This window comes from Alosa sapidissima, chromosome 6 (assembly GCF_018492685.1).
Source record: "Alosa sapidissima isolate fAloSap1 chromosome 6, fAloSap1.pri, whole genome shotgun sequence".
NCBI lineage: Eukaryota > Metazoa > Chordata > Actinopteri > Clupeiformes > Clupeidae > Alosa > Alosa sapidissima.
This window is the reverse complement of record NC_055962.1, coordinates 32,217,358-32,227,357: the sequence shown is the minus strand read 5'-3', so window position 1 is coordinate 32,227,357 and position 10,000 is coordinate 32,217,358. Positions and strand designations below refer to the sequence as shown.

Here is a 10,000-nt window from a genome sequence, read left to right as displayed (position 1 = left end):
AGCAAGCTAAAGCGTTTGATACAAAACTCCATGAAAAAATACGGAGATCCAAGAGCGCATTGGATAAAGGTTGACCATAAAGTGTGAAACCTGACTGTTAGGGGGGGAGAAAACTCTTTCATTTAACACCTCGCGTCTCCAGCCCCATTAACAGGTCCCTGTTAAACTCACATCTGTTTAATTTAACTCCTTCTTAATGCCCCCCTGTGCAGTAGTTATCTCCCATTCACGGCTATTAGAGGACTCATTATGGGCCCATTCACTGCGGCCAGCTCTGCCTTGGATTTTATTACCCATTCCGGCGGGGCTAGACCCAGGAGACAGAGGCCACGCTCCACATGCTGCAAGACTAGGCATATAGCTGAAAACTACGGAATACAAAGAAAGCAGGCGATAATGTCGTTAAGTTAGACTGATGAATAGTCATACGTGTAGGCAGATGTAGGCACACATTCTGTCTGGAATTGCGAGGTACCGATGCGTAGAGCTTAAGGACAAAGTGAACATTTACAATACGTTGTATAAATATATTATTACTATTATATTACAATATCGTGTTGGCGATTAGAGCAGCAGGTTCATCACAGTCAACTGAGTAGGCTATAGTGCTATATATATAGGATCTTGCATACTACGCATTCTTCCCTTGTCAAAGGCACATGAGAGTACTCCATATCTAAGCCAGTAACTTCTGCAGAGATGGCCCGAGGCACGGAACTTGAAACATTTGACGCCTTTGTTTACGCATTAAAAGAAGGCGAACTTGAAACAAATGGGCTGCAGGTTGCAACACGGCATGGGAACTGTCTTAAAAATAAAGTCCCCGTTAAGACTAGATTACCTCTACTCCCATTGAGAACCGAGGTAAAGCATATTGAACGCAAACAAGGGCCATTTAAACGTCGACAACCAGACCACATCAAAAGTAAAGTAACAGCAAGGTGTTACTCTGAAAAGTTTAACATGTGACAACTGTCTTACATCTGGATGAGAGAGGACAAGCACGCGACTGACCTGAGAACTCCGCGGAGCTTTTGGTGAAGTTGGCGAAGACGGTCAAGCACGTTAATCCCAACACTAGTGCGTAATTTATGGCTGAAAAAGACACATCTGGGAAGAACATCCTTGAAACGGGATGGAAGTCGGGGTTTCCTCTCTTTCTGCGGGTTGGACGGCGAAACCCGACCGCTTATAGTTGGCGGCGCACTCGCAAGAGAACTCCGTGTGTGCTAGGTCCCATGGCTCGTGGCTTGTAGTTATTAGTCACCGCATCGCTGCTCGCGGTGAGTGTGTGATGAACAACAACTCCGTGAAGTCTGCGAGGCGCACTGAGGTAGAATAGCTGCTGCGCACTCTACCTGTAGGAACGGTTTCCCCACGGTCCCAAAGCCCGGAAATCCACTAGCGCGGCACCACAACCTTACAAACAGAGGATGTTCAACGCTAGACCAGAGTACCAGTTGCACGCGCATTAGGGGCAGTATTCTGTGTCTTGTGTGCCACAGCTATGAAAGTCTCCTCCTCCATCATTTTCTGCCCCCCCACACACACACAGGGGTGGACAGTATTTTTTGAGTATCTGTTCTTCACTTGAGTATTAATATTTTTTGATTCTTTTGACTTTTACTCACTACTTTTGACAGATAAATACTGTACTTTTCACTCCACTACATTTGAAATATGAGAATGACATACTCGTTACTTTTAACCACATTTGATTCTTTAAATGCAATAATGCGATAGACCATCTTGAAGTTCATTTTTTCAATAGTTCAATTTGAACTTGGCTGAATTGGCTGTGGTAATGATGGTGACAACAGATTCTTCATCAGAACATCCATGTAGCCTGGAGAACCCAGACAAACCTGAAAGCAATTGAGATTTGAGAAGTGGTCTGGTGTTAACCAGGCTATCCTCCATGATCATTGTGAAATTGGAATGAAACAAGACAATCACCTGACACCTGACATAGCTATGTCTTTAGCCTACATTATTAAAGACAAATAATCTACTCATAATTAAGTTAAGCTTTATTACGTAAAAAATCTGGTTTTGTATTCGGCAGTGAAAATGTTTTACGTATATACTCTTTTGATCCCGTGAGGGAAATTTGGTCTCTGCATTTATCCCAATCTGTGAATAAGTGAAACACACTCAGCACACAGTGTACAAGCACACACCCGGCGCAGTGAGCTGCCTGGATCAACAGCGGCGCTCAGGGAGCAGTGAGGGGTTAGGTGCCTTGCTCAAGGACATTTCAGCCGTGCCTACTGGTCGGGGTTCGAACAGGCAACCCTCCGGTAACAAGTCCGAAGCGCTAACCAGTAGGCCACGGCTGCCCCACTACTGTTTAGATTTGTGAACAGAGAATGAACAATTATTTTATACTATATTATTGGATCCATTTGAACAGTTGCAAAGTTATGAAAATAGGTAAAATGTTTTTGTTGGATGCAAGGAACTAAAGGTCTGTTCAAGTCCTATGACCAACCAAAGGATGTATACCCTATTAATGGCCAAATAAACATTACATTACAATACATTAAAAGGACAAATTATTGTACTTCTGAATATTTAAGTATTTCTAAATGCAAATACTTTTGTACTTCAACTTAAGTAAAAATCTGACATAGCAACTTTCACTTGTATTGGAGTAATATTTGACAAGGTGTATAGCCTACTTTCACTAAGTAAAGGAATTGTGTAGCCTACTTCGTTCACCTCTGCACGCACACACACACACACACACACACACACACACACACACACACACACACACACACACACACACACATACACACACACACACACGCACACACACACACAAATCTCTTATCACTAACACTGAATGATAATCCTAGGAGCCACATCAATCTGAGGTTTCATGTTGTTAATATTTTAGAATATGGTTGAGTTTAAAGTAGGAATATAATTTCAGTGCCTTGTAGCCTAAGTGTAAAACTCATATCACATTTCATCATTATGATGTTGTCCTTTTCATCATTTATATCACAGGGACCCTTGTGGGACACCTGCATATCAGAGTTTCTCTCTACTTTCTGTGGTTTATGTTTTGTTGTTGTTGTTGTTGTTGTTTGTTTGTTTTCATCATCATCATCATCGTCGTCGTCGTTGTCATCAACATCCTCTCCCAAAGCATCCCGGACACATTTAAAAAGTGACAGTTAGCAGGATGAAATAGTAGGCTAAGCAAAGTAACCTATAGTATATCTATAGCCCATATATATATTGTATATTGTATTGTAAAATGTATTATAATGTGTGCCTATATATATATACATACATTATAATACATTTTACATTTCACATAAAAAATTGTAGTCGTCCTGGATCTGTCTCCGTCGGAGCCTGTGAACATAAAAAGGAGCCTCTTGTGACATCTTGTGGACAAACTTGTAAACAGCATGGTCTGGTTTTAATTCGCGATCTGGATCCGTGCAGCTTCCGTAGTTCGATGTGGTTGTCACATGTGACGACCAGAGAAGGTTATGCGCGATTGAAACATGGCTGCTTGCACACGGAGGGCTGCAGAGGTCCTCTGTTTAGTAAGGACCTTAAGACAAATTCAGCATCAAAATGAACGTAAGTTGGTTATAATTTCCCACTTTACTGGTGAACGAATGGCGATTTAACGTTACTGTGCCCTTACAAACGTGGTGATGTGTTAGGTCTAGCTGTAACTGTGCTTGTCTTCCCAAACGTTAGCTACACAGGTTAATGTGAAGTTACTGGGTGAGTTATACTGCCTTTCTTTTTCAAGGTTTTATCTCAACGTCGCTGCCCCACCTTGCTGCGGGAGGAGATGGTCGACCACCTAAATTCACCCCACCACCTAAACCAGTTATTGTTGACAAAACACAATCCGAAGCTTCATTACGACGGTAATACTCACGGTAGCTAATAGCTGTTACCTGACGGTCAGTCAATTAGCTAACTCACAGCTTCAGCGCTCCAACATCTATGTCCTCTAAAGTTAAGTAAAGATACTACTGGACGTAATATCAAGCTTCTCGACCTTCCCGACTTCTGTTCCAGGTTTCTTAGCCCTGAGTTCATCGCTCCACGTTCTCGAACCAGCGGCTTGAAGTTCGTTGTTGAGAGGAAGGATATGGTCCAGAGGCGTAAAGTACTCAATATCCCTGAATTTTATGTTGGTAAGAGCTCGTTTTACGTTAACGCCTTGACATAACGACTGAGTACTGCCTCTTGACCAGACCGCTTTGCTTTTTATTTATTTATTTATTTATTTGTTTGTTTGTTTGTTTATTTGTTTATTTACACAACTGTGAGTGTTGTTCATTTTCTGTTGTGCCACTGTGCACTGTTGTAGCAGATGACATGTTGCAATCTTGCCACAGGAAGCATAATGGCAGTGTCCATGAAGGACCCATATGCCAACGGGAACACAAATCGCTTTGTGGGTATATGCACGCAGAGAAAAGGCAGCGGGCTAGGAGCCACATTCATCCTTAGGAACATCATCGATGGACAAGGTACTGCCCTGTACTCCTAAAATGATTCCTTAAGGTGTGTGTTGGATGTTTACATGTAGATTTCTGATTGTGTTGCCCTCTGCTCTTTCAGGTGTAGAGATCTGCTATGAGATGTACAGTCCGCGCATCCAAGCCATTGAAGTGCTCAAGCTAGAGAAGAGGCTGGATGAGAACCTAATGTACCTACGCGATGCTCTCCCAGAGTATAGCACTTTCGACTTTGACATGAAGCCTGCACCCCATAATCCCACTGCAGATGTTCCCATCAATACTGTGAGTTATACACAGACACACACACATAGATCATTTATGTAATGTCCACTTAAATTTGTAAAAAAAAAATGTTGTCAATGCCGATGAAAGGTTGCATAAACACCAGACTGCTTCTCAAATTTCAATTGAGATTGAGAATGGGTCTGGGGACCCTTCATTTCACACTTCCAATTTCCAAGAGGCGTAATCAGCATTAAACTATTACTAAATATTTTTTGGTATTGCCCCATTTTGCTTGTAAACTAAAGACAAAGAAAATACAAATATACAGAGTCCATATCGCTTAAAGGTGCTCTAAGCGATGTTACACGGCTAAACATTTTGTCACATACAGCAAAGATCACCTCACCATCCGCTAGCTGCCTGTGCCCTGAATACACTGTAAAAAAAACACGGTCTCTGTGGAAAGCACAGGTTCCAAAAACGGCAACAAAAACTTGGTCCAGCCTAGACCATAAACACATAACAAACTGTTCCAACCAATCACAGACGAGATGCACGTTTAGGAGAGTTTCAATTGCACAGGAGGGAGGGATCATTTTTTTGGGTAAAGTCATGGAATATCAGGCAATTGTGTTTGTAACATGTGGGATGGAAGAATGGGAACCCTGTAACAGGTTTGTCTGGGTTCAGCCAGGCTAGAAGATAAACTCCCATTTATTGGAAATGAATGTGGTATTCAACAGCTGGTAGATTTTGCCACTGATATGAGTCAGTTAGAAGTACTGATAATTTCCACCTGCTAGTTGTATACAAACTGTTTTTGTTTTTGAACAGCTAAGTGAAAACTGTGTGTATGTGTTTATTCCTGAACTGCAAGGTCAAAGTTCGGATGAAGCCAAAGCCATGGTCCAAGCGCTGGGAGAGGCCAAAGTTCAACATCCAGGGCATTCGCTTTGACCTCTGCCTGACCCCTGAGCAGATGGAGCATGCTCAGAAGTGGGCGCAGCCCTGGCTGGAGTTCGACATGATGAGGCACCACGACACTGCCCAGCTGGAGGAGGCCATCTACAAGGAGGTGCAGGCTGAGCTCAGCAAGTGATGCCCCCCCCCACGCCCCCGCCCCCGCCCCCGCCCCCAAAGGGAGGGAGGAAGGGTGGACTGATGGACAGACTGAACTGAAAGTGTCACAGGGTTCTAGCGATAGGGGTGTCGGAAATGACCAAGCTTTGGGTGTGAAGACAGCAGGGGACGGACCCATCAGCTGTGTGGAGCAGTGATTATTGATTATGGATTACTGTATGAGCAGTGATTATTGATTACTGAATTGATTACAGCAGTGATTGTTGTGTGCGCCATTTTCTCTGCCTGTGTGGTGAAGAAACCAAAACTGCTTTATATTTAAAAGATGTGTCTCCATCCAAATACACTCATTTAAAATGGACTAATGTCTGGTCATTGTTATAACAGCTGCCAATGCTTAACATTTAAAAAAAAAAAAAAACATTACCTGTCCTGTGATTTGTAAATATACTGCGAGTTTTTTAAGCAGCCTCATATGGAGCTTTGAAATTGAATGAGAGAATTGTGTGGTTTGGTCAGGGTTTTCACTTAAGGTGTGGGTCATAGTGCGTTTAGCACTGTCTGGTTGGGTATGAGTGGTTGTTGTTGGGCTTTTTAATGTTATGTAAGCATTGTTTATATATGTTGGCTCTTGACAAAAAGGCTGTTCAATTAAACCATGTAGACCTTTTAAGATGACTTTTGCAGGTAAATGTAGCATTTAAATAAGAAGACTGCAGAGACCGAGTAGTGAAGCAGGACATTTAGACAATTGCGTCTCAGAGACAGTAGGTGGCAGCAGACAATCTATAAAGAACACGATTACGCCTTTGTCCTGGTGCGAAAGAAGCGCTCACATCTTTGACAAAACAGTAATAGCTAGGCTACAGTAATAACTTAAGATATTGAACACAATGTCCAATGTTATATCAACCCTTCATGGAGTAGGCATTGGCTATACGTAGGTGACTTTGCCAGTGACTGTTCTTGCCATGTGGACCAGCATTATTTAAGAAAAGTGCGAATTTGGAGAGACCTGTCCACCTTAGGTGATCACATACTGCTGAGAGGACGAAATGCCGAGATATATTAGGCTGAAGTGCGTTTGAGTGCCATATGTTGTAATGAAAAAGTGACATTGACGCATTGTAAAGACGTAGGCTAACCAAACACATGGCCTAGGCCTACATATAGCTCCCTCCTTTCTAATTATTAAGAGATCAGCAGCAACCGGCATGTGTAAGCTACGACACCCAGGGAGCCGAGCATTCACATCAGTAACGGTGAGTAGCCTGTTCCAGCCGCTCATTTTATGCACGATCTCATATCCCCGCCTCTCTCGCTGGTGTAATGACGTCAACAGTGTCACTTGTGGATAGCCGGGGCGCCGCATTAACCGCAATCTGCTCCAGGTAGTACACTAGACCGGGCTGGGAAGCGCATCACGGTGTAACAAAGGTGCAGATTCTTTAGCGCTGAAGGATATTATCGCCACGGTCTGGTTGATTAAACCGGTGACCTCGGGAATTCTGTCTATTGTCTCCATGCACGGTAAGAACACACGGCAGAAAACTAGCCTAGTGAAAACTGACATAATATGCCAGTTCTAGACTAGGCTAATGATTGGTCCGAGTGCAGTGCTTCTAATTAACATGTATCACTTGATGTCAAAGCATTATTACTGATGACTACTAGGGGGAAAACTTGTCCGTCGGGAAGAAATTATAACGATGTTCGTAAAGGGCACTTTGGAACCAAAATGTCGAAACATTGTGCACCAACAATAACAGGACAAAAGTGGTTATTTTTGTAGAATGATGGGTTAAAAGCCAAAACCCGTTAGACGGGTCGGGAAGTTTAGGTGCAACTAAATATACTGTTTCACCTTCTCTCAGCTGGTCTCTTCCACAATGTGTTGAAATGCTAGACCTCCGCCAAGAGCGAGGGTGTTCCGAAATGCATTGTGCCCATGTAATGCGCTTTGAAATTGTAGATAGACGTGTATTCTTCTTGAGGGCCTTTCAACATTTTTTTTCTAGGCTTCTTCACTGTCAACAAGCGTGAGAAGTCACCATTAGACGCAAATTGTCCAGACGTCATTTGCGCACGGAAGCTGTTTACAACGAGTTGTCCAAGCATACCCTACACGTTCAGTCCTACTTGTAGCCTGTACTAGCGATGTAAGGAGGCTATCTACTGTGTGATGTGTTTGTACAAACAATTAGAGCTTGGCTTCCATTCCTTTGTGGTCTCACCCGACCCGATATCTTTCATATTCGGGGACGCACCTGCGGTCGGGCGTGCACTTGCTTTAGTTGACATTGCAGCGGAAGTGTCCAGATTACTTTCTTTGCATTATCCTGCATGGCCTCACTCTAATTAAGCGTGCGCCTAATTGTGTCACACGTATGAGTAAGCTAATTACATTTTTTTTACAGTCTATGCTACTCTCGAATCTTGGGTGACAGAAACCATTGTAAATAAGTGTCACGCTGTATTTGATGCAGCGGAGTTGACTGGCTTGCTATTCACCCTTTTCTATAGAACTGCATGCTCGAATCTGGGGCATACAGCGTTCTAAAGGCTGTTAGAGGTAAGTCGTTACTTGCTGACCTGCACACCACTAGTCTGTTATCAAAGGGTTGGTAAAACAATGATAGGGCGGATATGTCTTGTTTTATCAAGTGAATGAAGATATGCTGTCACTTAAAAGACACTGCACCTGTGTGATCAACTCCGTGTTATGACCAGATACATTGAGGGCAGTTTGTCTTTGAGTCATCATCCAGTGGATATCAAGCAGTAACACCTGTCCACAGAGTGGATGTGATGTCTGTCAGTTCATGGTAAAGCAGCCCTCAGTTTATTTTGTTTCGTGTCACCTTGTCAATGGAGGGGCCCTGCAAATATTTGTCTTTCTGCTACCAACACATTAGCTGTGTGTGTGTGTGTATGTGTGTGAGAGAGAGAGTGTTTGTGTGTGAGTGAGTGAGTGTGAGAGAGAGAGCGAGAGAGCTCTGTATGTGTGGACACTAAACAGTTCTAACCAGGGGTGTATAGTGGTAAAATAAGAGGTGGGTAAACTATGAATTTGGTGATCATGGTAAGGTGGACTGCGTCATGCAGTATCGGATTTTTAAAAAAGGCATTCACAACTTGTTTTATGGTGGTGAAGGTTATTGTCCAATGGTATTAAATGGCTCTTAGAGTGTTGGTGAGTGTACATATTGTGGATAATACAGTGTGATTTTTTTTTTTAATGTTAAAAGTTGCAACTGCATGGTTGAGAGGTGGATAAACTCTAATAAGAAGTGGATAAACTATTTCTGAAATTTCAGAGGTGGATAAACTGTGTTTACTTGCGTTTAGCCTCCACTACACCTCTGGTTCTAACACTGCTCGCGAGTCCCTATTTTGTTTTGCTCAACTGCGTCTGCACGGATGTTGCTGTCTGTGCTGTGCTGTCTTCTGGTGACAGAGGTGGTTATCATAACGTCTAGACAGGTGTCATCCGATGTGTGTGCGTGTTTTGTTGATGATGAGTCTGTGGTGTCCCAGAAAGGGCCTGTGCTGTGTAATCGTATGCTGACTAGGCAGGACTGGACACAGCTTCATGTCAGTGCTTCATGTCAGTGCTTCATGTCAGTGCTTCATGTCAGTGCTCCTTCAGTGCTTTAGTGTGAAAGGTACCACTGCATGGTGTGTGTGTGTGTGTGTGTGTGTGTGTGGGGGGGGGGGGTGTTGCTAAGCACAAAGCAACCGATCAGGAATCATAGCCTATAGTGCTAGTTTAATCAGTTTAGAGAGAGGAGATAAATTAATAGAATCTGAATACATCTCACTTCACATGCTTAGTTAGGGCCCTTATTTAAATGACAGCCCAATTGCAGGCATACGTCTTACTTAACTACTGCGTAACTAAGTTACATTTATTTGCTCATTTAATAGCATGAGAAGGATTTTATAAGCACAGGCATTGGGTAAGTACCTCATGCTTCCCAATGCCATACAATAGCTTTAGTTACACAAGACACTTTGGTCATTGACTGACCTTTTGTCTGTCATTAAATTATTGCCCTTACATTTTTCGACCATTTGTTCCATTCAGAATTCTTTGAACGTTGGTGCTAGTGAGCCGTCCTGCATTTCCACCAGTTTTGAACGGAATCAAGGATGCGTCATCAACAGACTGTGTGTCGTGCATAACTGAA

The 10,000-nt window shown here is 43.0% G+C and overlaps 3 protein-coding genes across 3 annotated transcripts in view; 2 read left to right on the top strand and 1 right to left on the bottom strand.

Moving 5' to 3' along the window:
- LOC121711294 (protein eva-1 homolog A) overlaps window positions 1-1,328 on the bottom strand; it is an 82,441-nt gene extending 81,113 nt beyond the window's left edge. Inside the window, exon 1 of the mRNA XM_042094758.1 lies at window positions 1,015-1,328. Coding sequence (XP_041950692.1) covers window positions 1,015-1,123 — 109 coding nt within the window. The 5' untranslated portion in view covers window positions 1,124-1,328. The remainder of the gene's footprint in view (window positions 1-1,014) is intronic.
- A 2,143-nt stretch (window positions 1,329-3,471) lies between these two features.
- On the top strand, window positions 3,472-6,486 carry mrpl19 (mitochondrial ribosomal protein L19). Its single transcript, XM_042094841.1, has 6 exons — window positions 3,472-3,603; window positions 3,782-3,902; window positions 4,057-4,175; window positions 4,380-4,514; window positions 4,606-4,787; window positions 5,608-6,486. Exons 1-6 carry the CDS (start codon window positions 3,525-3,527, stop codon window positions 5,827-5,829), a joined length of 858 nt encoding a protein of 285 aa, XP_041950775.1. The 5' UTR covers window positions 3,472-3,524; the 3' UTR covers window positions 5,830-6,486.
- Window positions 6,487-7,125: 639 nt separating this feature from the next.
- The window catches only part of LOC121711189 (intersectin-2-like), a 37,373-nt gene continuing 34,498 nt past the window's right edge, over window positions 7,126-10,000 (top strand). The window contains exon 1 of the mRNA XM_042094551.1: window positions 7,126-7,340. The gene's annotated coding sequence lies outside the window, so the exon portion shown is untranslated. The remainder of the gene's footprint in view (window positions 7,341-10,000) is intronic.

Coding starts and splice junctions, on each gene's coding strand:
- mrpl19 (XM_042094841.1), top strand. CDS start 3,525: ATGGCTGCTTGCACACGGAGGGCTGCAGAGGTCCTCTGTTTAGTAAGG. Junction 4,176..4,379: donor TATCCCTGAATTTTATGTTG/GTAAGAGCTCGT, acceptor ATCTTGCCACAG/GAAGCATAATGGCAGTGTCC. Junction 4,788..5,607: donor CAGATGTTCCCATCAATACT/GTGAGTTATACA, acceptor CTGAACTGCAAG/GTCAAAGTTCGGATGAAGCC.